Source organism: Chenopodium album, chromosome 16 (assembly GCF_948465745.1).
Source record: "Chenopodium album chromosome 16, dcCheAlbu1.1, whole genome shotgun sequence".
Taxonomy (NCBI): domain Eukaryota; kingdom Viridiplantae; phylum Streptophyta; class Magnoliopsida; order Caryophyllales; family Amaranthaceae; genus Chenopodium; species Chenopodium album.
In genome coordinates this window covers 45,651,390-45,677,915 of record NC_137849.1, presented here as the reverse complement: position 1 = coordinate 45,677,915, position 26,526 = coordinate 45,651,390, and the positions used below count along the sequence as shown (strand labels likewise).

Here is a 26,526-nt window from a genome sequence, read left to right as displayed (position 1 = left end):
GAAGATCAAGTTTTAATCAACCATGTTAAGAATTATGGTCCTCGTGACTGGAGCTCCATTCGATCCAAAGGTCTTCTTCAACGTACTGGCAAATCGTGTCGTCTTCGTTGGGTTAATAAACTTCGTCCCAACTTAAAAAAGTACGTTTGTTTTCTATTTTATTCCGTTTTAGTTTCTATCCAGTGTAACATCATTTACGTCCTTTTTAATGTTTCAATGTTATGAACGTGTGAGTTTTTGTTCGTGGTAATATTTTGAGTTTGTGTGGTGGATTCCATGATTTTCTACACTTATAGTCTCCTATACTCATATTGTTCATTACTGTTTCGATATTTTGTTTGAATTTAATTTGTTAAAAGAAGTTTGAATGTGATTTCTTAGAGTAAAAGTAATTTTTTTACTGTATAATGTTCAATATTAGTATTTCAGAAATTAGTAAGTTTGTTTGCAGTACTTTTCATCCGCTATTCAAATTCTAGTCTCAATATTTTGTTGATTTCTTGTAATTATTATTAAATTGATCAATTAAAAATGGGTTTGAATTAATTTTGGTGTAATCTTTTTGGTTGTTATGTGTTCCATAATTTCTGATCGAATAATGTTTTTTTTTTTTTTTGAATTTCTTGTGTTTTTTTTTTTAGTGGGTGCAAGTTTACAGCAGAAGAAGAAAGAATGGTGATAGAATTGCAGGGAGAATTCGGGAATAAATGGGCAAAAATCGCGACATATTTGGCAGGAAGAACTGATAATGATGTCAAGAATTTCTGGAGTAGCAGGCAAAAGAGATTGGCTAGGCTTTTGCACTCTCAATCTCCTACTCGTCCTAATAAGAAGCACAAATCTTCTGCTTCTACTTCCAAGGATCGTCCTCACTTTCACGAGGTAAACATTTTAGAATGATCGAACATATCCTTAATTAAATAGTGTGGTGGAAAGAGGATGAACTTGATAGTAGAATTGAACTAATTTAAGTTGAGTATATAAATGATATTATGGTAACTTTTACGAAGTACTTTAAATAGTTTAGTGTTGCTTGAATAATCATATGATGGTGTTAAATAGTTCAACCACTTCATGTTGTTTTATTGAAGTTATAAAATCGACTTTCTTCTGATTCTCAGGTCTCCAAGAATTCTTCAATGGAGGGAGAATCATCCTCCAAAGCACAATCTCTTAACTCGACTTCTAACAGCAGCACAGGCAAGAAAACCATGGAACTGATACCGTTTCCTGGTTCAGTTGACCACAGTTGTTCGTGTTTAGAAGCTAACAATGCAACTTATCTTGATCCAATTCCCTTGAACACATACTACAACCATACCGACTTGCAACTACTTGAAATGCCTTCCTTTCCCTCGATTCCACTACCACCCTTCCAAACAGACTTTCCATTCCTTCCAGAAACACAGGAGCTCATTGACAGGCTTGATTATAGCTTTTTTGCACCCTTTGGATACATCAATGAGTCTGCACTCATCAATGATGGGGTTCACTTTTTTTCGTGCTTTGGTGGAGGGGGTGTGAGTGGTGAAACAAGAGTAAAGCGGGAGGACAACCATGTAGCACCTGACAGCTTTTTCGATGACTTCCCATCAGATGTGTTTGATGAGATAGAACCATTACCAAGCCCTCCTCGCTGGTAGATAGGATCATCTGAACAGCTAACCTGTAGCTTATGTTCTGACAAAATATAGCAGATTTTCTGTAGTTCTGGTTGTTTAACTTTATTTTTTTTCCTTAAAGAGACTACTTATCTTGTACTCTGATTCATCTACTTCGGTGCTTAACATTTGCATCTGATTTATGAACTATCTTTATCTAGTTATGATGATTTTAATTCTAAATTGGTTATGACTGAGACTTTGAACTCATATGTTGAGGGCGAAGAAAGAAGATGAAACAAATTGCTCGTGAGTAACATCTTGTACAACTAATTATCTGAAGCCTTGTTGAAATATAATTTAACAAGCTACAGATGACAATGAATAGCTCAAGACTTCCGTATATCAGATTGAATGTAGCAGCAAACAATTATTCATAAATCTTGGCACCAGTCTGAGTCCCAATGTAGAGCTCATACTCCATCAGCCAAGCTATTTGATGGCGTGTACTCAATACCAGTTATGTGTGGATCAGTGACCAACTGAAAGCTTCCAGCAGTAACTGATCCGTTTTCTCCAAAGGTGATACGCCTTCTTGCATGTGAGTAAGCACAGTAGTTTACTTCATAAACAGTAACATCTTTCTTAAATGTTGACACTGATGTTCCAACACCTTCCCCTGCATATAAAGAAGATGAAAATCACATACTTAGAAACTTCGCTTCAGAAGCATGAAATGAGTGAAGATCCCAGCAACTCACAAAAAATGACAGTCAATAATGAAAAAGAAATGCAGAAATGTAAAAGGAATAATTACAAGCATGTCAAATACACCCAGCCAGAAAAGTAATGAATACAAGCATGTCAAATACATCCAGCCCCCTGCAACTCTTCACTTCACCCTTAAACCAGAAAAAGGGCAATTGCCCTAGCTCACTATGTGCTCTACCTTTTCTTCAAAAAAAAAAAAACTATGCGCTCTACCTAAGAATCTAAGATCACCTGGGCCCTCTTTGAGTCTTTGGAGAGTATTACGGGAAGACAAGGGACGTACAATACTAAGCCCGAACAATGAGAAAGTGCATTACAGTAATACTCCGTACAAAACAGTAAGGAAGCTGTTTACTCATAGAAGTCACAGAGAGTATGTTCAACATTATGAAACATCTTCTGGTTCAATTTATAATACGGAGTACTTTATACCACATTGCAACGGCCGAATTTTAGTAAAAACATAACCTTCTATGGTGTGCCATTTAAATTTACAAATTTCAAAAAAAAAAAAAAAAATAAATAAATAAAATAAAAAAATGCAACAAATAAAACTTACCATGTGTAACTAGCAACAAATTTTCTTTAGGGTATTTATCTGCAAGTGCCTGGATGACATGCTCGTATCTGCTTCTAGAGCCAAAAACTGTTTCTTGCCATCGTGGCATCTATATTTGATCCAAAAGAGGATTCAGGTGAGGATAAAATCATGTGTATTTACATAATACGGAGTATGCATTTAGTAGTATCATACCCAAATAAAGAAAATGGTATTGTTACCTCTTGATAAATTCTTTCAACAGTATGATCTACAGTTCCAGCAGGTAACATAGCTTCAAGCTCGGAAATGTTAAAACGAAAAACACCATCTTTAGGTGCATATTCAGGTCTGATAGCTTCTCTACACAGCATCTCACACAACCCATATTCAATGGAAACCTGTAATGTAGTTGGGAAAATTAAACAGTTGGTTGCTTACTTCTCTATGTTTGCTTACTTTTACAATTAAAATCTTGTGTAGTTGTGTATTCAAGAATTTTAAGCAGGTTCATTTACCATTACTCAAAACACAATTGCCATAATGCACCCGTGTACAAAATCTCAATCTCAATTGAAGTTGTCACTGAAGCATAGTTATGTAAAAAGAGAAAGAACACATCTTTTTGAAAACTAAGTAGAAATTTAATTAACACTTGATAGGTAACTCTTCAGCAGCTTCAAAGACTGGTTGCACATATTTTACCATGACACTAATACGACACCCAGGACTGCACAGTGCACACAAAGATTTTCATGACAGACAGCAATTCCATTAAGTATCCAATCCACCATTCCTTTCAACTGACAAAAACATATAATTTGCATTCAACTCAACTTAAATTCTGCTAATTATTTATTTATTTTATTTTTATTTTTAAAGAAAAAATGAATGATGGTTACAAATGAAAAGGGAAAAAGGAGAATAAGGAATGAACATGCAAGAAAGTAAATTCCACAGAGGTAGCCAAATAAGGCAAGGTCGACATGTCTGGATCTGACTCTTACACAAGCAAAATGTAGCTGATGCAATTAGGGATCTTTGAAAAAATGATGAAGTTCAATGAAGGTGAGAGGAGACAAAGAGAGAGGGAGAATGGATTTTTAACTAATGCATGAGATGATCAGGTTGACACAACAACCTCTTTGGCCGATACCTGTTCTAAGACTAATCAAGGCAACAAGCAGAGGTAAACAGCCCAAGACCCAACCCCTAGATATTACGTAAATACACATTACTCTTATATTCCACATAATTATGTCAATCCATTTTACTTTACTAATATCTAAATCTAGGGCATGGCCTTTCAAAAACTATGTCAATCCATTTTACTTTACTAATATCCAATCATAGGCCACATAATTACAAGTACATTCTCCACAATTAAAGGTCTTACAGTCTATCTCTACACCTCCACCCTTTCTCTGTGTCCCTTTTCCTTCCAAAATTTTCTTCTAGCTCTCCCTCGATATCACTCTCACGTAGTCAAGATTCTCCTCCCTCTCAGAATGTGTAAGCCCAATTTCCAAGCACCAAATTAGTATATTTCAATCCACTTCTCCAATCCGAAAAAAAAAATGTCCCTCATTTCTCAATATTTCACAGAGATTTTCACATCTAATAATCAGATTCATCCCAAAATCAAATCTTCTCTAGCCACTCAATGACAGCAGACACTATTAACCAGCACAGTTCAATCCAAATTGCATATATCCTGATTCACTAAATATCAGTAAAACATAGCCAGACAATTCATCACTCATCAACTTTCTCATAAATTAACATCAGTATCACAAATCATATAGATTTATACTGATCATAAGGTCAGTTTAATCATTATTCAATTCCATATTTCAGCTACACTTAACATTTGAAACATTAATTAACAGCCTAACACCCATCAAATAAAAATATCAGACCTTAACTTTAAAGGGTAATTCAACTCACCAATTTAATCACCCAAACATCAACAAAAGTCAAAAAGGATCATAAAAATAAATAAATTATACTACGTACATTAACTTTATAAGGGTAATTCAATTCACCAATTGAACCACCCAAACAGCAACAAAAGTCAAAAAGATCATCATACCTTAACTTTATAAGGGTAATTAAAGTCACCAAATTAATCACCCAAAACAACAACAAAAGTAAAAAAAAAAATCATCATACCTTAACTTAGAAGGTTAATTAAAGTCACCAATTTAATCACCCAAACAACAACAAAAGTCAAAAAGATCATAAAAAAAAAAATATACCTTAACTTTAGAAGGGTCAAAGGAGGAAGAAGCATCAGACCCACCAGAGCATAAAGCAGAAACAACCTCAGAAGCAGTCTGAATACATCGAAGAAAAGGAGAAACAAAAACCCGATGAATTGGAAACCCGATTCGAGTTCGAAACTCAGTACCAACATTATACGCTCTGATTTTTCCGGCATCAAAAAGGGGCGGATCCCACGGCCGCTCCGCTGTCGTAACCCACTTCGGATCAAAGTTATCCATCCGATCACCGTGTCTCATCACAAGCACATTCTGATCAAACCCATCACCGGAAACGCCGCCGGAACTACCATCTCCGGCACCGGCGACAACTACGGCGCCATGAAAGGAGCTCATTTTCTCTCTTCTGAAATGGGGTTTTGTTGTTAGAGTGAATTGAGGAGTGAGAAAGAAGGGGAGAAGGTTGGTTTTTGAAGGGGCAGTTGGGAATTGACAACAGAAAGGAAGAGGAAATCTGGGCGAAAGTTGGGAAATTATTGAATTTTTCATTATTTTTTGTTTGGATTTCCTACGAATTTTACTGATTTGACACTCGTTTTTTATGATTTTTTCGTTTTTAATTGATAAGACGTACTAATTTCATTGGTTGTTTTGATACATGACAAAGGACAACCAGTGAAGTAGTCAAGTAGAGTGTCATTATTAAATTCTTATAATATTGTCATCGTGGGTCCCGAATATAATACTCGGTATTAATATTTATTTTAAGATGGTTACTTAGAACTTGTTCTGATTTACTGAAAACAATTGAATTGAATTAGATTAAACTGATTGGGGCTTAATTGAACTAAATTGAAATGAAATGAATTCGAGAAAAAAAATAATTAAGAATTGAAATTAAGCTAAACGGAACAAGCCTTTAAACACATAAATTGTTACAAGTACATGTGGAAACGGTCCACATGATAAGATTTTGATTATTAATTTGGTTGTATGGTGTGCTGTGACATGGACAATTAGTATGGAGTAGTTGATTGTCTGACTGGCCTATTAGGTTGTCAATTATCATAAGAAAGAGCCATATAATGGGAAATACAGTAGCATAAGAAAGATAGATAAATTATGAAAACTAGATTTTTGATAAAATTATGGTATAGTCCAAAAGAAAAAATAAGGGGGCAAGATGTAAGATTGAACTTATTCACTAATTAAAGGTCTCTTGAGAGATATCTAGTATTCACTAATTAAAGAAATTAAGTTATAAGAAATACAGAGTATAAACTTAACAACATTTCCTTTAAAATATAAAACTTAACAACGTTAGATTTATATATTACGTATTTTTATTGGTACATATATTCATGTATTACATTGAAATATAGGAATAAGTTATTTATTAAAAAATATTTTTTCTATTAGGCAGGAAATAGAAGACATAATTTTATTTATGTTTTAAATAGTCAAAAGACTTGTAATGAGATCGATCCTCTAAAAGTGGAAGGAAAGCTCTAATGTTATCTCTCACTCTCATTTGTGGAAAAATGATGCATGAATTCATACTAATATAATCATTGCAGGTGGAGGATATCCTACATTTTTCTCATATAACTCATAGTTACCAAGTATATTGTTATCTTTCATGCACCCTTAAAATTATTTTGAGAAATCATACATTCCTTACACAACTCAACTTACATCACTCTCCTTTGATCTTTTTTTTTTTTTTTTTTTTTTTTTTTTTTTTTTTTTATACAACATTAAATATACTTACATACCTAACTAATCATATTTTATGCAGCCATATGTGTATGTACTGACCTATCAACTCGTCAAGATTTACATAGGATTATCTTTTCATTAAACTGTACATTCCAAGATTCGATTGGTTGAACGGATGATTTATATAGCCATAAAAAGAAGTAGTTGAAGGCTTTCAATTAAATGAAACAATTATTCAATTAAAAGCTAGCAAATACGGAGTAGTGGATATGAAACCTAATCTTAATAATCAATGATTAATAAGTTTCGAAACGCATAAACTCGAGTCAAGAATACATAAAGTCGAAACTCATTTACATCACTCTTGGAAGTTGGAAGATCTAAACCTTAAAAGGCAAAAGGCTGTCTACAACTACATACCTAAACTCGAGTCAGTACTAGGAATCTTGCACAAGTCATTTGTTGAGTAAGAGTAAAATCAAAGGACCCTCTCTTAAATCTTGAAACTATAAAAATTTAGGGCACCAAAATTCTGTGAACCCTTCAAACCTTAATTCTCAGCTGCTGCGCACCAACTACTCAACCCAAGAGCAGAGACATCTTTCGTCTCTCTCTTTCTATCTCCTCCTTCCATTTACTCCAACTTGGAACATTTTTTCTTATCGAATTTCTTCGGTGAGTTTAAAGATTTAATCTTTTCTTCTTTCTGGGTATGATTCTGCTTCTTTCTGGGTATTAATTAATTGTTTTATGTTTTATTTTTATTTTGATTGATTAGGATTTCTTGTTTATTGTATAAGCTTAGATCTTTTTTTGGTTGTTATCTGTTTTTGTTGGGGTTTAATTTATTTTCCGCAAGAATTGGACTTTTCTCCTTTTTTTTTTTCCTTTCGTTTTAATTGATTGATTTATTTTAGGGTTTATTTTTCAATTTTTTGAATTAGGGTATTGTTCATTGCGCTGGTGACCTTGCAATTTTTATCCCTGTATATATATTTGATCAGGAAATTGTTTTATTGTGGTGTTTTAATGGGTTATTTTTTGGATTTGTGTTGTTTTTATGTGGGAAGGTTGTAAATTTTGAAGAGATGATATAAAGATTAACAATCTGACATAGGTTTATGTAAGAAAGAGGAGTTTTTACTGTTATAATCAGGGTTTTATGCTTGTGGGAAGGTTGCAAATTGTAAAAAGATGATAAAGAAGTCTAACAATCTAACATAGGTTAGTTTAATGAGAAAGAGGAGATTTTTCTGTTATAATCAGGAAGAAGGATGAGAAAATTGGGTTTATTTATTTTAGTGCTTCAATTGCTTGGAAAATTGCTTCAAACGCGATGATATAATATGTATGAAGTAGTTGTTTGCAGGTAGTTTAATTTGTGCCGTCTAAATGTGTAGCTTAAGTGCTTTAACGACTAGATTTCAACCCCTATCAAAAGTTTTTATTTTTTTTAGATTCGGGGGTGAGCTTAGGTGGTTTATATTTCGTATAATTTAGCTAGAATGACCTGTACGATTACATTCCGGTGTTGCTTTTTCCTTTGGGGTTTAATTTGGTGGGTGAATTGATCCAAAAAGGAAATTGAATAAATGCCTAAAAGGATATGATTGGCAAGCTTATCTTTTTCAATTGTGGACTTGTATGATTGTTGTGACTTGAGGGCTTTGGTTTTATAAGTAATGTCCATCTATGTTATTTTAATTTGTATTTGGGGATTTTCCGAGATTTTGTATTATCTAATAGTTTTGGTAAAGTCTTTTATCAATAGGATTCAAAGAATTTTGGTGGTGCTATACTGGAGATGCTAATTGCTAGATTTTAAATGCTTTTCTTTGTAACATTTTTCATAGTGACCTACTAGGCTATTATTGCACCATAAATATTTCTCAGCTATGCTGAATTTGTTTTGTTTGAAAATCAATAAGGATTTCGGTATAACTGCATCTAATTTCATTATTTTCCCTACTGTAGTGAGCTTCGGAGTGTGTAAAGTGTAATCATGTTTGGGCGAGCTCCGAAGAAAAGCAATAACACCAAATACTATGAACTTCTTGGTGTCTCAAAAGAAGCCAGTCAAGATGAACTCAGGAAGGCATACAGAAAAGCTGCGATAAAAAATCACCCGGATAAAGGTGGAGATCCCGAGAAGGTAAATTACCTGTGGTTTTATTACAATGTTACTGTTTAGTACTAATATCTTTTATGGATATTTGTTTTTTCCATACCTCTTTGTGATTCCGGATAATATGTCCTATATCTGTAGACTGTAGGCTTGTTTTTTGTTCTTGGTTTGTTAGTTTTTTGTTGCTTTCCTGCAGTAATCAATCTGTGATGGTTATTAATGTGCAAACTGCTATGCCGATCTAGGAACTCTTATCCTTATGCAGTTGTTTTAGTAGTTCACTTAAAATGAGTTAAAAGCTATCTAAATATTAATACATTTGGAGGGTAGTACTTCTTTAGTGTTATATTTTGTGGGAAAAAAGTTATTGAGAATGCTTAGGTTTCGATTCATAACCTACAGTTTGAGAGCTTGTTTTGACTTTACCATGTATTTTCCATTCATGCCAACACCCAATTGACAAAGCTTCCAGTCGTTGAAGGGATTATAATATTTATAAACGCCCCTGTATGGAGTATTGGGCCTTATGTATGGCCGTATGGGTAAAGCTAGATGGATAAGAAACTTTGGGAACTTTTCATATTTTGAGAGATTATTAAGGCCAATAGTGTAGGATGTAAAATCGTGGAGGAGCTCAAGATGATACATATTATTTCATCTCTCTGTTTCTTTTGCAGTCTTATATTGGGATGACCTCTTAGGTGTCAACATCATACTCTCATTTGTGAACTTTTACTTATTAGATTTCCTTTTCATGAGTTTTCTTGATTAAATTGTTCTAATAATATTTAGCCCTTCCTGTCTTTTCTTACATCTGGTTACTCCTGTATCAGTTCAAGGAAGTGGCTCAAGCTTATGAAGTTCTTAATGATCCGGAGAAGAGAGACCTCTATGACCAATATGGGGAAGATGCTCTTAAGGAAGGAATGGGTGGTGGCGGTCATTCTCATAATCCATTTGATATCTTTGAACAATTATTTAATCCTTCAGGTTTTGGAGGTGAGTTGTTTTTTTTTTGGTTTTCCCTAAGCATACTGTATTCATGTCACAAAGCCCCTCCAAAATAAAGGGGAAAATAGGTTTACATGAAACCCTCTGATGATGATTCCGGCATATGCTTGTCAATTGTCATAGGTGGTGGTAGCAGTTCAAGATTTAGAAGGCAACAGCAAGGTGAAGATGTGATTCAAACCTTGAAGGTTTCCTTAGAGGACTTGTACAATGGGACCTCAAAGAAACTATCACTTTCTAGGAATATTCTGTGTCCTAAATGTAAAGGGTATGGTGCTTGTCTGTTTATCAAATATTTCTTTGAAATAGATTTGGATTCCTGGGATGAAATCGAAATGTGACGTGTTGGTGCAATGAAAGTCCTATCGGCTCTTCTACCTTATTTCCAACCCCCATTTTCTAGTTTTATAAGTCTGGTTTGTTGGTGCAGTCTAGATCTTTGATTTTATGTTTTGTGAAAAAAAGATATAACATTGTATCTGGTGGGATGTGGAGCAGAGATAGAGGTACGTCTATTTGCGTATAACATAAATCATCCTACTTTCAAATGCAGGGGGAAAACTTTATAGTTGAAAAGGCCAAGTTCACTCTAAGAGTGGTGGTCAAATGTTTACTGCAATAGTGCCTGATTGTGCACTGTACCTGGATGCGGTCTTGGTTTGGTTTGCATATAATCATCATTTATATTTGTCATATGTAGTAAGCTCTTATACTAGTCATAAAATCCTTTTTGACACTTTATAGCTTGCTCTTTTGTAGGGTTTGCTCTGTTTATTAAGCTATGTGAAACTGTAAAATTTGTGTGTGCTAATCATTTCAATAATGGTTGCGGTTACAGTCAATAACTTGGTACTTTGATGCAACACTAGCGTTATACTAATTGTGAATTGGAGCTCATTATTCATATCTTCTGATCTGGTATAATGCAGGAAGGGATCAAAAAGTGGAGCATCTAGTCGCTGTCATGGCTGTCAAGGTTCAGGTATAAAAGTTAGTGCTAGACAAATTGGGCCTGGTATGATTCAGCAAATGCAGCATGTCTGTCCAGAATGTAGAGGTTCAGGTATATGTTTCATTCTCTTGAAGACGTTTCGTTTATGTCCGTACATGTCATAGGGCCCTTTTATATATCATATGTTGTCATGTTGGTAATGCAGGGGAGGTAATTAGTCAAAAGGACAAATGCCCACAGTGCAAGGCCAACAAAGTTTCTCTTGAGAAGAAGGTTTTAGAGGTGCATGTGGAAAAAGGGATGAAGAATGGTCAGAGAATTGTATTCCAGGGACAAGCAGATGAGGCGGTAAGTGATTGTATTTGGTAGTCAGGCCATCAAAGCAAAAATCAGTATACTGGCATTCTTTCTAAAATTTACTCTGTCCCTATGACTCCAAAAAAACACCTAATGTTGTTTTGTGATCATTCAGATTTGAATAATATGTATCAACTTCGATTTATAAAAACTAAACTATTTGTTACCCTGGTGTTGCAGCCAGATACAGTCACTGGGGACGTTGTCATTGTGTTGCAAGAAAAGGAACATCCTAGGTTCAAGAGGAAGTTTGATGATCTCTATGTTGAACATAAGCTGAGTTTGACCGAGGCACTTTGCGGTTTCCAGTTTGTCCTGACTCATCTCGATGGCAGACAGCTGTTGATAAAATCTAACCCTGGAGAGGTCATCAAGCCCGACCAGTACAAGGCAATCAATGATGAGGGTATGCCACATCATGAGAGGCCCTTCATGAAGGGGCGATTATATGTCCACTTCACTGTGGAATTTCCCAATTCCTTACCCCTTGACCAATCCCGAGCTTTGGAGAAAGTCTTACCATCGAATCCCAAGAAACAGATCTCGGACATGGAGCTGGACGAGTGTGAGGAGACCACACTACATGATGTTAACATGGAGGAGGAGATGAGACGCAAGCAGCATCAAAGGCATCAGCAGGCATATGATGAAGACGATGAAGAAGAAGATGATGAACCTCGCGTTCAGTGTGCTCAGCAGTAATGTGATGCTGTTATTACAGATTATTAAATGTTTCAGTAGGGATCTTTTCCCAGCCTTTTGAGAATTGAAGCTTATATATCAATCTTGTTAAATGTTGGGTATTTTTGGGATTTTGGGTGTGCCTATTTCGATGTGTATAGCTTCTACATACTTAGTTTACATACAAGCTTGTAGTTGCTTTAGTAGAATCAAATATATGTATCCTTTGCTTGATAATTATTACTCCATCTCTCTCTTTTCATCTTTTGTGATTACTTCAGTACAAGGAGATTACCCAAGTGTTATTTTTTCTGCAATCTCCTTTTCCCCCTAGTTTTTGTATGAGGCCGTTTTACAATCGTTTATGTAAAATTACGAGTCTTTTACCATTTTGAGTGTGGCTTGTTATTTCTGAAGGGAATTCAACGTCGAAAGTACTCGAATTTGTGGCCTAAGTTGATGTATTAGAAGGTGCATTCATGATGCTTGATCAAACAGCCTTGTTAGGTCAGTGTCATGGAATCATCACTATCGAATATCAATGCAATTATTGGCTGTTTAAAATCAAAATCTATTGAGCAATAGTGGGAACTGATGATATTAGTGAAAATAAATTTTCGTCTGCATTGTTATTCAGAGCTCACAAAGTTACATTTATAATATCAAACTGATATTTTAGCTATACTACTGCCATATTCATGAAAAACTCACTGTATCAAAATTAATTACCAATTTACCATGCATACAAATGTAATACTGTTAAATTCAAGATCATAGACTTCTAAGTTCTAACTACGAAAAAGAGCAAATAATATAAATCCAGATTTCTATTGCCTCAGAAGGGAGAACCACTTCCTTATTGACAGATTTTGGCCATTAATAGGCCGATAAATCAAGATTAAAGCTGCAATTCTCAATCTCAGGTTCTTCACAATAAATTACTTCTTGTCCTTAGGGCATGCAACGCCAAGCTTCAGTGGTCTAGATAAACATACATTCCTAGTCTTGCTATGCGAGACAAGAATCCACTCCAAAAAAAACCTGGTCATTCCTACAGATCACAGGGCCAAATGGGGGAAAAAAAAGGTTAGACGACACATGATTTATCACAACACCGGCTTTTGTAATTAGCACGGTCTTCTACCATGAGAAAATAAGCATGCAAAAGAATTTAACAAACACGAATCTTCACAAAGTTCCCATTGAGAACAGCATAAGTAAGTAAAAATTGGATCACGCATATATCAGTCACCCTGTAGCATTGTTGAAGAATTGAAGTTAAGGAACAAGAAGAAAAAATCTAACAGGGAGCAGGAGCAGCTATATCAGTCGCCCTGTACTCCTGTAGCATTGTTGAAGAACTGAAGTGAAGAAACAAGAAGAAATCTAACAGTTCATTGGGAGCAGCTGCGATATAATTATGCTTAGCCAAAACATTTTCAAAATAGGACATGAAATAATTTTTAAGGTGCATCCAGCTTATTTGTGAATACATCATAACCTTTTTTATGGCTGGACCTAAAACAAATTTTTGTCATATATGCAGATTTTTCTCAAGAAACTTGCAGGGCAGTCTTTGTAATCTTTGATGCAATGCACAAAAAAAAACACAAACTTTTTAGGAAAAAAAAACTGAATCATGAATGAACGATAATAATAATGTTAAAAAAAAACCATGATACTCCGTAGGGATTAGGGAATAAACATTGTTGTCAACATCGTATGGAGAAACTATCATTAGCATACAGTAATCTCCGCAATAAAAAAACTGGAAAAAGGTAAGCAAAGATACCTCTCCGGAAAAATTTGCTCTCATCACACTACAACTCTTCTTTCTTCAAACTGCCACACGCATTACACTCCATGACATTAGTGGTGTTATTATAGTTAGAGGGTGGCAAAGGAGCCAAAGTGCCTCCACAATTTTCTTTATCACACACAAATCTCACAAAAAAGTAAGCATGAGGAAAATCATCATCCCCATCGTGCTCAATCTCATTGTTCTCCCCATCTGACGGTAACATTTCCTCCTCTTCCTCCATCGTGTCATCCTCACCACCCTCATCCTCATCCTCGTCCTCATGGGGCCATTTAGCTTCAATCTTGCATCGATCACAAGAACAAGAAAACCCGTAATCATCTAGCAACCTTTTCTGCCTTTGAGGATAACTAAAATTGACCGGGAAATAACTCAAACAAATTTCTCGGCCTTCAGGAACATCATGTATCATTCGAATGATCATATCAGTGTTTCCCTCAGTTCCATCATCAACATAGTCAAAACGACAGGCATTTGGCAGGCAATCGTGATTAAAGAATGAAGCATTTCGATAAATAGCATATGCTCTCACAGATCTTTCTCCATGTTCTGTTAAAGGCTCCATGAGTCCAAAGGCATTACACCGGTCCTTGGACAATAGAGCTGCAGTAATGTCTAATGATGGAGCAGATAGTCCCTCAGGAAAAGGTAGTGATGAGATGATCGGGTGTAGAAAAATAGCCGCATTAAATTCTCTCTCTCCACCCTGGGGCCCACCTCCATCAAGTGATATCAGAGTCTGAAAGGAGGAAGGAGAAACCATAGCAAGATTGAATGCAGCCACCAAATAACGAGCTTGGATCTGGCGATCCTCAGGCTGTTGGTCAACCAGTACAGGGCAATTTCTTAAATAACTAAGAGATTGGCAAACCCATGGTGTGTGTGAGAAGCCTAGGGCCGAGGATTGGCATTTAGAGCTGCAAAAGATAGCATCGTCGGGATGAGAACATGTAGGGCATGCCAATGTCCCATTTCCTGTGACCAAGAGCTTATAACAATGACCACAATATCGAGAGTAAACCCCTTGTCGTTGTTTCAGAGAAAAAGAGGAGTAGGTGAGGATGGGAGAGTCTCGGAGAACAATTTGTCCTCCTTTAAGCGGCTGAGATGCAACTAGACCCCTTCCTTTCCCTTCAATGTCCACCAACTTCAGAGCAGTCGATATGCCTCCATGATTTTCTGCTACAGCCATCAACAAAGTAATACTGAAATTTCACTCCTGCAGAGAACAAAACCTCATTAGGTTATTATAGTAATTAGTGCCCTAGGCAAGGCATTGTTGCAGAGCTTACTCAAACTCGGCATCCAAGTATCAGACTTGGTTATTTAAGAAAATATTCCTCATCTTGAACGAAGTGTCACGTGTCCATACCCATGTCAGAGTTTTGAGGATCCAACACAGGCACTTAAAACGATGACTCTTAACGATTCCACAGGCAATATGAGTTGATTAATTTTCGCAAAGTACAGCTTTAGTAAACCTACAACCTATAAAACATTGTATACTTAACGATGAACATCACCAACATTGAACTGTCCAACTGATAATTGGACAAGACACATTGTAAATTTACAGTTTATGGTCACCTTTTATAAAATTTGAATCTTTTTAGCTCCTTAGTGAAATGTTTAGATATGCCAACAAATTTACTTATGCAACGTTCAAAATTTTGCAATTATTAGACCAAGAAGCATAATACTTAAAACTAATTTCACATTCAACAAAACTTAACTGCCAAACTAGTACTCCATACTTGATTAAGCATCAACTAAAAAGTCTAGTTTAGCAACAATTTGGCTATCACAAATCCCTCATGCGTTATACCGACCTAATTCATAATGCAAAGTTGACAAATTTGATACAAAAATAAGATAATTTCATGTAATCAAACACCATTAACAAACATCACAATGACAAACCAACAAATAATCCAATTTACTCCAAGACCAAGTACTTTTCCAATCTTCCAATTATACATCCATATGACATCAAATTAACAAAACAAAAGGGTCAATTCTGAAAGTGTTATCGTAAAAAATAACAAATTGAACATGAACAAACGAAATATAGCATGAAATTAAATTGAAAAATTACTTCAATTTATCACTTAGAGAGAGAAAAAGTATCACCTTTGTTGAGCCTGCAACTCCAGGTGACTGCGTTTGTTAATCAGAGGAGAGAGAAAGAAAGAGGGATTAGGGGAGAGAAGGGGTTTAAGGTTAGTTGAGTACAGAGATTGGTGCGGCGAAGTGTTCGAAAGTAACAACAAACCAACACAAATACACAATAACAACTTACAAGTCTTGTTGAGTTAACAGAACTCCTAAACTGTTTGCAAATTGCAATTGTCTAGGGGACTTCAAGTCCCTATCTTTTTGGTCTATAAGCCCACCGTGGTGGATTAGTGGCAAACAAACATGTTGTTCGGGTTAGGTTTGATTTGGTTTGGTTCGGCTCAATTTGATTTATGTGAGATGAAGTATATGACATTAATCTATTGACATGGATTGTTTCGGTTTGGGTCGAGATTTTGAACAATGCGTCTTTTGGTTCAATTTCAGTACAATACTTATTCAAGTCGTGTTATATTTGTGTGCTATTGGTAATGAAACTGAAAGGTTCATTAATACTCCTTTTTTTTTTTGTTGATTATAGGTCAAGTCAATTTTGGCTCAAGTTGAACATAAAAAAGTACTATTGGGGTTATGCCAAGTGAACGGAACTAAATGACATTGTGATATAACTCTACATGAAGTATCAAATCTTAAAAGCTAGTTAAGTTATTGAATTAAAATTAAGCCCAACTTATTCCCAACAAGTCAATTCAAATTCATCGAACTTCAACTACGACCTAACTATATTCAAATTGAAACCACTACTAACACTTTGGAAACAAATTTTTTTTTTCCAATTCTTAACCTTCTCCCACTTCAAAAGTGTCTAATCCGCTAACTTAGATCGAGTTGACCTATAAAAGATTCCGACCTAATAATACTTTTTATCTTACCTACTAAAAGCCTATTCCGTATATTTTTCTTAATATATGATTCAAATCAAGTCGAGTTACTTTGTATTTGAGGTGGAAATAAACTTATCTCGTTTCGAGTACGGTTCAAAAGTGGGTTCATATGGTTTCGGGTGAGGGTGATGTATGTCACCTTAAGGCTCTAAATCATAAGCCCACCTTGGTTCCAACTTCCAAATACATTCAACACAGAAAATCACTCATCATCTCTCTTTTTCCTCTCTCACATCTGGGCTAGCTCAACTCCATTGTCAACTACTAATATTTTGGTAAGTAAGAAAGCTTAATTCTTTCTCCCATATTACTTGAATTTCTGGAAAAAATTAATCAATCCCCATTTCAATTTCTTTCCCCAATCATTAGAAAATAGGTATAATTTAGTGATCTTCTTTGATCATAATCAAATCGTGGGCAAAATTGTTTAGGTTTTCAGGAGAGAGAAAATGCAGTTTTTTGGAACAACAGAGATAAACCCATCACCTCCGGCGGTAACAGCGTCTGGAAACAATGCGCACATGATGTACATTTTCAATAGAAATGGGGTTTGTTTGCTTTACAGAGAATGGAATCGTTCACTCCATACTTTGGATGCTCAGCAAGATCAAAAGCTCATGTTTGGTCTCCTTTTTTCCCTCAAATCTCTCACTGCTAAAATGGATCCTGTTAGGTGAATTTTTACCCCGTTTTTGGAATTTAATTTTTAGGTTTTTAAGGTGTTTTTGTTGAATTTTTTGATAATTTGGTGTTGATTTGATTGATTAGAGAACTACCCAGAAGCAAAATTATGAATAATTGTTTATTTTATTACTTGGTAAATGTGATGTCAAACTTTTTTTGTTATGGTGGAAGATATGTTTGATTATAGTAATCTGATCTTGTGAGTATTGTGGAGAATGTTAACCCTGAAAAATTATTCGAATTGCCGATTTCAAATGTTAAATTTTTAATGAGTTTTTTGGAGGATTCGTGCTCAATTTTATTGTTGCATTTTGATTGATGGGAATATGTTAAGTGTGTGGTTATTGATGCTTGAAATTTTGTGATCTTTGAACAGTGCCGATAAGGTTAACCTTGGGGTGCCTCAATTGCCTGGCCAGGGGTGTTCTTTTCACAGTTTCCGCACCAATACATACAAACTTAGTTTCATGGAAACTCCATCCGGAATAAAGGTAAATATATTGCTTTTGCTTGCAATTTTGGAGTACATAATTTGTTTGTATTTTCTTTGAAGTATATTTTTTTAATGTTAGCTGGTTGAACATTGTTGCAGTTTTTGTTTGTTACATTGTTGTACATCTTTCATCATATTTAGTTGAAACCCTACATATATAGGCAATATAGCTCCTTTCATGCAAGGCATAATCCGTAGATAGCTTTTGATACCATTAGCTTGAGAGGTTTGGCTGCTTAATAGGTTGATGGTTGTAATTTTTTGGAGTAGAACTCAAATTTAGTATTGTCAATGGGCTACTTTTTTTAAACTCAAAAACCCCCAGTGTTCTGCTCTTGTAACGAGTCAACATCCACCATTGTCAATGCAGTTGGATCATGCTGTACCCATGCAGAATGACTATAAAAGTATATGTGACTGTTTACTGTCTTGACCTCATGGAGATACTGTTTGTTACATACATACGAAGTTATAATTTTCTTTTCTTTAGACTGTTAGCATATATAAAAGTTCTGATTCAAATATGGCCAAGAAGAGTATAGGATCTAAATTTGAAAAGGATAATGAAAACAGAAGCCGGAATCACAAGTCATCAAATGTACAAGTAGTGATTGAGATGGGGATCTTTTCATGGGTGCTAGTTGTTTTGGTTTTAAGCAATATAAGTGTAAGGTTTGATCAGATAGTCTGAACTGCAGTTGTGTATATCATGCATTCAAAGAATAAAATTTGCAAATGCAAACTGAAGGAAATATTGGATATCATATCAACCCCTAGAAGCTGTATTCAGTGCTTAAACACCACCTTTGACCTTAATTTATATCATCTTGCAACCTTTCTCTGGTCGTAGCTTTTGTAAGGTTAGTGTTTGATTCCTTGCTCTTTTGAATTTCCTTTCACATTATTCTTCTGTTTTTACATACCATTACCCTAGCTCTACTCAAAAGGCTTCTGCCTATGGTGGATGGAGAGAGTGGGGTCAAACATTTGAAACAATATTTATGAAACTTTGGAGATATTATTCCGTGATTAGAAAGTCATAGATAGGTTTGCTTCATGACAACTAATAAAAAGTTAAGGGCAACATAAAAGGACATTCGATTGAATACTTACTTTTCTACATTGATTTTTGTGTTTAGATTAGGTCATTTGTACTTGATTTTGAGGACCTCTACAGTCTACCTATATATTTGTAGTTTCGGGTGTTACGTAACTGATGTATAAGTGCATAACAATTAATAATTCTGTTTCAATGTAATATATTGGGATTTTCATATTGGTACTGATTTTTGTTCTTTATATCTCTTTGTGGGCAGCTTATATTGGTCACTAACCCTAGGACTGGTGATCTACGAGAATCATTGAAGTATATTTACAACTTGTATGTTGAATATGTTGTCAAGAACCCACTTTATACTCCTGGAACTCCAATCAAGTGAGTATTATAAATTTTAAATACATTACAGATATAGCTATGAATTTGACTTGTCTGTGAATAATTTTATCTGTATATCCACCACTTTCTTCTAATTTTATGATCCACTTCATTCCTTGACCTATTATTTCTCTGCACTTTTCAGACTTTTTCCTTGAATGTTTTAGCTGCTTTGTGATTGCATATATAATGGCTTGTTTGAAATGTCTAGATTGGTTTCACTGATACTTAATTAACAATGCTTGGTAATTGATGTCTACCAATGTGTTTAAAATTGATATTGAAGAAGCTTTACCTTGTTAAAAATCTTAACTAGGCCCTGTTCCTCCTCTAAGCTTCTCCCCTTTTTCTCTTAAAGAGGTACTTTAGGCTTTCAGCTGTAATGTTGTATACATGGTGATCTTAGGATAAGGCATACAAAAAGTGGATTGTTAAATACCGCCAACTTTTTTTATCAAACCGCCAACAAAAGTGAAGAATGGACAAAATTACCCTTACTCATCCTCACTTTGCTTTCTCTCTCCTAAGGCATCAATCAAGCCTCAAACTCAAACTCAACCATCAACCACCACAAAAGCAACCACCATTGCCACCCACCACTCACGCCACCACGATCACCGCCCATACCACTACAACCACCGCCCATACCACTACAACCACTGCACCAAGGCACCAAATTGTTTTTGAGGCCGAAATCCCGAAAGAACCAACAACAATCATCAACCATCGGACCAACAACAATCATCAGCCATCGGATAAACAACCCACCACCTTCCCACGTCGGCGGGAGGGTGGTGATTTTCTTTTAAATCCGGCGACCAGCACAACCGACGCCCAAAACCGGTCACCCAGAACGGTAACCGGTTTCAAGCGTCGGTTGACCATGGTAACCGACGCTGGAAACCGGTTACCGTCCTGGGTGACCGGTTTTGGGTGCCGGTTGACCACGGTAGACCGACATCCAAAACCAGTTACCGTCTCGGGTGACCGATTTTGCACGCCGATTGACCATGGTGAGCGCCGGAGATTATTAAAAACAAGAACTGAGCAAAGTGACGAACTGGTTTTTCAATTTTGACCACCGTGATGTCGGTTCATCACCTCCAATCCTCACCGTTGTTGTCCTTCCACGTCCGGCCACCACTTCTCTTCACCTCTGATGTACAACCTCTATTTGAGGTTGATGGTGGTTTGGATGTGGTATTGTGATGAGAGAGAAAAAAAATAAAAGAGAAAGAGGAAGATGGGGTGGGGGTATAGTAAGGGTATTGGTGTCCATTCACCTTAAATGTTGGCGATTTTGATCAAAATTGTTGGCGGTATTTAACACCCCCCTACAAAAATGGCTTACTTGAAAATGAAATTTAGTGATTTGGTTTTCTAAAGATAGTAGATAGCCAAAGAGGAAGATTTGGGAATTGGAATCGTTTCCTTTTTGGAGACATAGTAGTATTGATCCAACTGCACATCAGAAACAGGGCCTTCTGAACAGCTATCTAGTCCTATACCCTTTAAGCTTATACTTTTATGCTTTTCTGTATGAACTTGAAACCTCCACCGGTCCACCCTCCTTGAGACATGAACTGTCTAGTTCATGAGTCAATTGATTAAGCAACTCTGATTCTAAAGCTCTTATGTTCATAATCTCTTTTTGCACACCTATTAAATATGAAACATTTTCTTTCCTGTGGAACAGTTCTGTAAAGCTGATGGTATGCTGTTAAAGTTTCCTTAGCTAGAAGGCATCTGGTCCAATCTGGAACTCATGGCTTTTCTTGTTCTGTCTTAAAAACCTTAATATTTGCTTGCATGCTCAGTAACTTTATAATTGAATAGGTCATAGATCAGTTCAGTACTTTGTATGTGGAAGATTTTGCAATCTTGATTAACAACTCGTGCTAGATGTCAGTGTGGAGCATGTGAACTTTTTAAATTTTGGGTTGAAATGAGCCTCAAAATTGCGGTTCCTATAAGGCATAGGGCATAGAGTCATGATCCCCCTCCACAGAATTAATTTACATCACTGAAGCTGATAATTTCGTTGCTATATTAAGAGAGTTATTGCAGAGTTTTGTTGCCCATCATTGGCAAAGGATGGGAATACGCTGTTTTCTGCTTTGTCTCCAAAGGGCATGCCCAACTATCTGTAATAGAGTTTCATATCCTCAAAAGAAAAAGAAAAAAAAAAAAAAGGCACTAGTTTCATACTTATTTCAATAGCTGTAATAGAGTAATGAATCTGTCCTCGGGCAGCTGACAGTGTTGGCACCATCAACTTTGATGGGGTTGTAGAAAGATCCTCTAGGTTTGTTGATATGTGCCACAAGCGATATACGAAAGCACAGGCTCGATGTATTCTTTAATGATTTTATTCTTTCATCAATGCGTTAATTTCTGCTTATTATCCTCTGCCTCGGTCACTTTTTTAGCCTTCATTAACCTGGTGCTGTGTTTTAGTATAAGTTGTTACTTACCCTTTCATATATAAGCCTTTATATACCCCTCAAATTTCTCTTTATCTTCATTATTAAGTTTGCATTTGTCAAAATGACTGTTATCTGCTACTAAACATGTCACCTCAATTTCTTAGGTACGAGCTGTTCAACTCTACTCTAGACCAATATGTTCGAGGCCTGGGTTAATGTCCAGAAGTCAGCTGAACCAGAATTCGCATCTAATGCAGCATCTGAATATGTACTTGCTTGTTATATGACATGAAGTGACCTGGCAAACAATTTCCAACTGTGAATTCATTATCTTTGCGCTCTGCAAAATATTAACTTGAAAGTGAGCAAGAAAATTTATGGTGGAACGAGTTGAGTCGCTCATTTTGCTTGTATATTGTCAGATTCTCAAGTATGTTGGGCTTCCAACAGAAATTTACGGAATATTACACTATGAATATGAGAATCACATCTTATCTTATATAAATGGTTGCTTTGACAGTTATTTGTTCAATGTTTGATCATGTTGTAGTGTTAGTTGTTCAATATTTCACTGGACTTGTTTGATCATAAGGCAGCAACTATACAAAAGAATCAAGGAAAATTATTCTTTGTACTCTTGAAGTTTAGAAAAATGTGTCTGTGTACCCTTCTGTAAAAAAAAAATTGCATATAATATCTTGATCAACTAACAAATGCACATATTATTGACTTATCAAACTAAAATAATGCTTTTTCCCAAAAAAATAAAAAACACTAATATTATGCTCGTACATTCACTGTACTTTGTACTCGTATTTATAAAGTAAAATCGTCTACAAACATACAGTACATCAAATATTTGAACATGGATCATTTTCAAATCCTAAACTAGAGCTGTCAATTTGGGTAAACGGGTCGGGGTTGGGTCGCGTAAGAGTGGGTCGGGTCAATTCGAATTAATTCCATAACCTATGCGGGTCGGGTCATGCTTGAATCGGGTCATACTTCTTATCGGGTTTGGGTCGGGTTAAAACGGGTTAGGGTAATTCTCGGGTTCGAGCCAGGTTCGGTTCAAGTCAATAATTTGCGGGTTAATTAGAATCAGGTTGGGTCATTCTCGGGTTTGAGTCGGGTTCGGTTCAAGTCAATAATTTGCGGATTATAATCAGGTCGGGTCATTTTCAAGTCGGGTCATTCTCGGGTTCAGGTCGGTTCGGTTCAAGTCAATAATTTGCGGGTCATAATCAGGTTGGGTCATTTTCAAGTCGGGTCAGTCTCGGATTCAAGTCGGGTTATGTTCAAGTCAATAATTTGCAGGTTACAATCAGGTCGAATAATTTCTAAGTCAGGTCATATTCGGGTTCAAATAACTATAAATAGATAATTATCATTTTTATCAAACTAATTATTTCCTTTGACTATATAATATATATGACAATATACTAGGGAACTATAGTCTATAATTTAGGAAGATAATTATCTCCTTTGACCATACAACAAATATATACTACTCCCTCCATTTTAAAATACTTGCTCCATTTCTCCATGCGCGGAGTTTTAGGAGAAATTGGAGAAAGTAATAAAATATGGAGGTAGTGGGGTAGTTGATAAAAAATTGTAAAAAGCAAAAGTAGTGGAAGAATAGGAGGAGAGAGTGTATTATGTTGGGTCCACTAAGTGTGAGAAATGAATTAAATATTGTAAAAACTTTCCAAAAAAGGAAATGGAGCAAGTATTTAAAAATGGACGGAAAAGGAAAGTGGAACAAGTATTTAAAAACGGAGGGAGTATATTTAACTCTTAAATTTGAGGATGACGCTCCTTTCTTTTGCTGGCCTAGACCGACTTGGTCTCCCTAGACAAAATGCTTTGATCAACAATAATAAGGTGGTCTAAATTGCATTTAAAGTGATTTGAAATCGAGTCAGGAATAATTTGGGTTAAATTTAGGTCGAGTCAATACAAGTCGTGTTAATTTCGAGTCGGGTTAGTAACATATCGGGTTGAATTTTTGGGCCGGGTAAGTAATAGGTTTGGTAAAATTCGGGTCGGGTTAGAAATGGGTTGGGCTGAATTCAGGTGAGGTTAGTAACAAGTCGGTTGAATTTGGGTCAAGTTAATAACAATTCGGGTTGATTTCGGGTCGGGTTTGTAACAAGTTGGGTTAAATTCGGGTCGGGTTAGAAATGGGTTGGGCTGAATTCAGGTGAGGTTAGTAACAAGTCGGGTTAAATTCGGGTTTTGACGGGTTAAAACGTGTTAGGGTCAATTTTGGTTTTAGTCAGGTTTGGTAAAAGTTAATTAAATTGGTCGTTGTAAACCGGTAAATCAGTGCAAGTTGTAAACCGGTAAATTGGCCGTTTAAAAACAAATTGGATGGTTCCACACATCCAAATATCCAATTGGACTAGACTCTCGTAGGGTATTAAGGACCATGGTAAACATTTTGGCAATTTTTATTTCCGGGCAAAAAAAAGTAAAAAATTCCAAAATTGAAGGCTAATATCCACGCTTATTGAGAAAATTTTGAGGTTTTCTGGGCCCGGTGTCGAAAAGCCTTGAGATTTTAGGGAATACATCTCGGGGTCATAAAATGACGTTTGGTGCAAGTTATAAACCGGTAAATAGGTCGTTTAAAGGCAAATTGGATGGTTGCACCCACCCAATTGGACTCCCAGAATGTATTAGGGACCATGGTAAACAGTTTGGAAACTTTTATTTCCGTACGAAAAAAAGTCAAAAAATTCCAAAATTGAAGGCTAATATCCATGTTTTTTGAGAAATTTTGGAGGTTTCGGGGCTCGGTGTCTAAAAGTCTTGAAATTTTAGGGGATACATCTCAAGGTCATATAATGTCGTTTGGAACCATATATGATCATCATTTGTTGTCATAAATGTTCGTGGTAGGCTTGTCGCTTAAGTTACTGAAATCGGTGCAAGTTGTAAACCGGTCAATTGGTCGTTTAAAGGCAAATTGGAAGGCTCCACCCACCCAATGGGACTCCTAGACGGTATTAGGGATCATGGTAAACATTTCGGCAATTTTTATTTCTGGACGAAAAAAATCAAAAATTACAAAATTGAAGGCTAAAATCCACGCGCGCTTTTGAGAAATTTAGGAGGATTCGGGCCTGGTGTTGAAAAGTCTTGAGATTTTAGGGAATACATTTCGAGGTCATATAATGACGTTTGGCACCATATATGATCATTATATGTTGTCATAAATGTTCGTGGTAGGCTTGATTTAATGAAATCGGTGCAAGTTGTAGATCGGTACATTGGTCGTTTAAAGTCAAATTGGATGGTTCCACCCACCCAATTGGACTAACTGAGGGTATTAAGAACCATGGTAAAAATTTCGGCAATTTTTATTTTCAGAGGATAAAAAGTCAAAATTTTCAAAAAATTGAAGGTTAATGTCCACGCTTTTTGAGAAATTTTGGAGGTTTCGGGGTCCGATGTCGAAAAGTCTTGAGATTTTGGGGAATACATATGGGGGCCATATAATGCAGTTTGGAACCATTTATGTTCATTATATGTTGTCATAGATGTTCGTGGTAGGCTTGAGTTAATGAAATTGGTGCAAATTGTAAACCAGAAAATTTGGCGTTAAATGAAAAATTGGATGGTTCCATCTACTTAATTAGACTCCCAGTGGATATTAGACACCATGGTAAACATTTCGGGAATTTTTGTTTTCGGGCGAAAAAAGTCAAAAAAATTCCAAAATTGAAGGCTATGATCCACGTTTTTGAGAAATTTTGCAGGTTTCGAGGCCCGGTGTCGAAAAGTCTTTAAATTTTAAAGGATACATATCGGGGTCATATAATGCTGTTTGGAACCATTTATGATCATTATATGTTGTCATAAATGTTCATGGCAGGCTTGATTTAATGAAATCGGTGCAAGTTGCTTGTAAACCGGTAAATTGGCCGTTTAAAGGCAAATTAGATAGTTCAACCCACCCAATTGGACGCCCGGAGGGTATTAGGGACCATGGTAAAAAATTTGGCAATTTTTATTTGCGGGCAAAAAAAAGTCAAAAAATGAAGGCTTATATCCACGCTTTTTGAGAAATTTTGGAGGTTTTGGGTCACGGTGTTGAAAAGCGTTGAGATTTTAGGGAATACATATCGGGGTCATATAATGACGCTTTGAACCATATATGAACATTATATGTTGTCATTAATGTTCGTGGTAGGCTTGAGTTAATGAAATCGGTGCAAGTTGTAAAACGGTAAATTGGCCGTTTAAAGACAAATTGGATGGTTCCACCCATCCAATTGTACTTCCGGAGGGTATTAGTGACCATAGTATACATTTCGCCTATTTTTATATCCGGGCGAAAAAAAGTCGAAGAATTCCAAAATTGAAGGCTAATATCCACGGTTTTTGAGAAATATTAGAGATTTCGAGGCCCAGTGTCGAAAAGCCTCGAAAATTTGAGGGACACATTTTGGGGTCATATAATGCCGTTTGGAATCATCTATATAATCATTATATGTTGTCATAAATGTTCGTGGTAGGCTTGAGTTAATGAAATTGGTGCAAGTTGTATACCGGTAAATTGGCTGTTTAAAGACAAATTGGATGGTTCCATCCACCCAATTGGACTCCCAGAGAGTATTAGGGACTATGGTAAACAATTCAGCAATTTTTATTTCCGGGCGAA

General features: G+C 35.9%; 4 protein-coding genes and 1 pseudogene across 9 annotated transcripts; 3 read left to right on the top strand and 2 right to left on the bottom strand.

The window, feature by feature from the left end:
• The first annotated feature begins 192 nt into the window (after positions 1-192).
• On the top strand, positions 193-1,748 carry LOC145586693 (transcription factor DUO1-like). Of its 3 annotated transcripts, none has more exons than XM_081643587.1 (3): positions 193-229; positions 642-882; positions 1,122-1,748. In XM_081643587.1, exons 1-3 carry the CDS (start codon positions 222-224, stop codon positions 1,641-1,643), a joined length of 771 nt encoding a protein of 256 aa, XP_081499713.1. In that variant the 5' UTR covers positions 193-221; the 3' UTR covers positions 1,644-1,748. The 3 variants fall into 3 exon arrangements, with proteins under 3 accessions (XP_081499713.1, XP_081499712.1, XP_081499714.1); XM_081643586.1 differs by having other exon boundaries at positions 206-246; XM_081643588.1 differs by lacking the exon at positions 193-229 and adding an exon at positions 253-435.
• Positions 1,749-1,895: 147 nt separating this feature from the next.
• On the bottom strand, positions 1,896-5,755 carry LOC145586692 (uncharacterized). The gene is made up of 4 exons (XM_081643585.1): positions 5,169-5,755; positions 3,153-3,311; positions 2,932-3,040; positions 1,896-2,280 (listed from the first exon to the last, which is right to left on the bottom strand). The coding sequence occupies exons 1-4, from the start codon at positions 5,679-5,681 to the stop codon at positions 2,075-2,077; spliced, it is 987 nt and encodes a 328-aa protein (XP_081499711.1). The 5' UTR covers positions 5,682-5,755; the 3' UTR covers positions 1,896-2,074.
• A 1,549-nt stretch (positions 5,756-7,304) lies between these two features.
• On the top strand, positions 7,305-12,239 carry LOC145586690 (dnaJ protein homolog 2-like). Of its 2 annotated transcripts, none has more exons than XM_081643584.1 (7): positions 7,305-7,561; positions 8,826-9,003; positions 9,810-9,975; positions 10,111-10,255; positions 10,917-11,050; positions 11,145-11,287; positions 11,477-12,239. In XM_081643584.1, exons 2-7 carry the CDS (start codon positions 8,854-8,856, stop codon positions 11,996-11,998), a joined length of 1,260 nt encoding a protein of 419 aa, XP_081499710.1. In that variant the 5' UTR covers positions 7,305-7,561; positions 8,826-8,853; the 3' UTR covers positions 11,999-12,239. The 2 variants fall into 2 exon arrangements, with proteins under 2 accessions (XP_081499710.1, XP_081499709.1); XM_081643583.1 differs by having other exon boundaries at positions 7,307-7,526.
• Positions 12,240-12,577: 338 nt separating this feature from the next.
• On the bottom strand, positions 12,578-16,078 carry LOC145585578 (histone-lysine N-methyltransferase ASHR2 pseudogene; annotated as a pseudogene). Its single transcript, XR_014100686.1, has 3 exons — positions 15,927-16,078; positions 13,770-15,015; positions 12,578-13,028 (listed from the first exon to the last, which is right to left on the bottom strand). The product of XR_014100686.1 is annotated as a histone-lysine N-methyltransferase ASHR2 pseudogene (transcript).
• Positions 16,079-16,950: 872 nt separating this feature from the next.
• Positions 16,951-22,386, top strand: LOC145585577 (uncharacterized). 2 transcript variants are annotated; one of them, XM_081642279.1, is made up of 5 exons: positions 16,951-17,091; positions 17,248-17,489; positions 17,877-17,991; positions 19,310-19,428; positions 22,019-22,386. In XM_081642279.1, the coding sequence occupies exons 2-5, from the start codon at positions 17,266-17,268 to the stop codon at positions 22,068-22,070; spliced, it is 510 nt and encodes a 169-aa protein (XP_081498405.1). In that variant the 5' UTR covers positions 16,951-17,091; positions 17,248-17,265; the 3' UTR covers positions 22,071-22,386. The 2 variants fall into 2 exon arrangements, with proteins under 2 accessions (XP_081498405.1, XP_081498406.1); XM_081642280.1 differs by having other exon boundaries at positions 17,026-17,095.
• Positions 22,387-26,526: the final 4,140 nt, after the last annotated feature.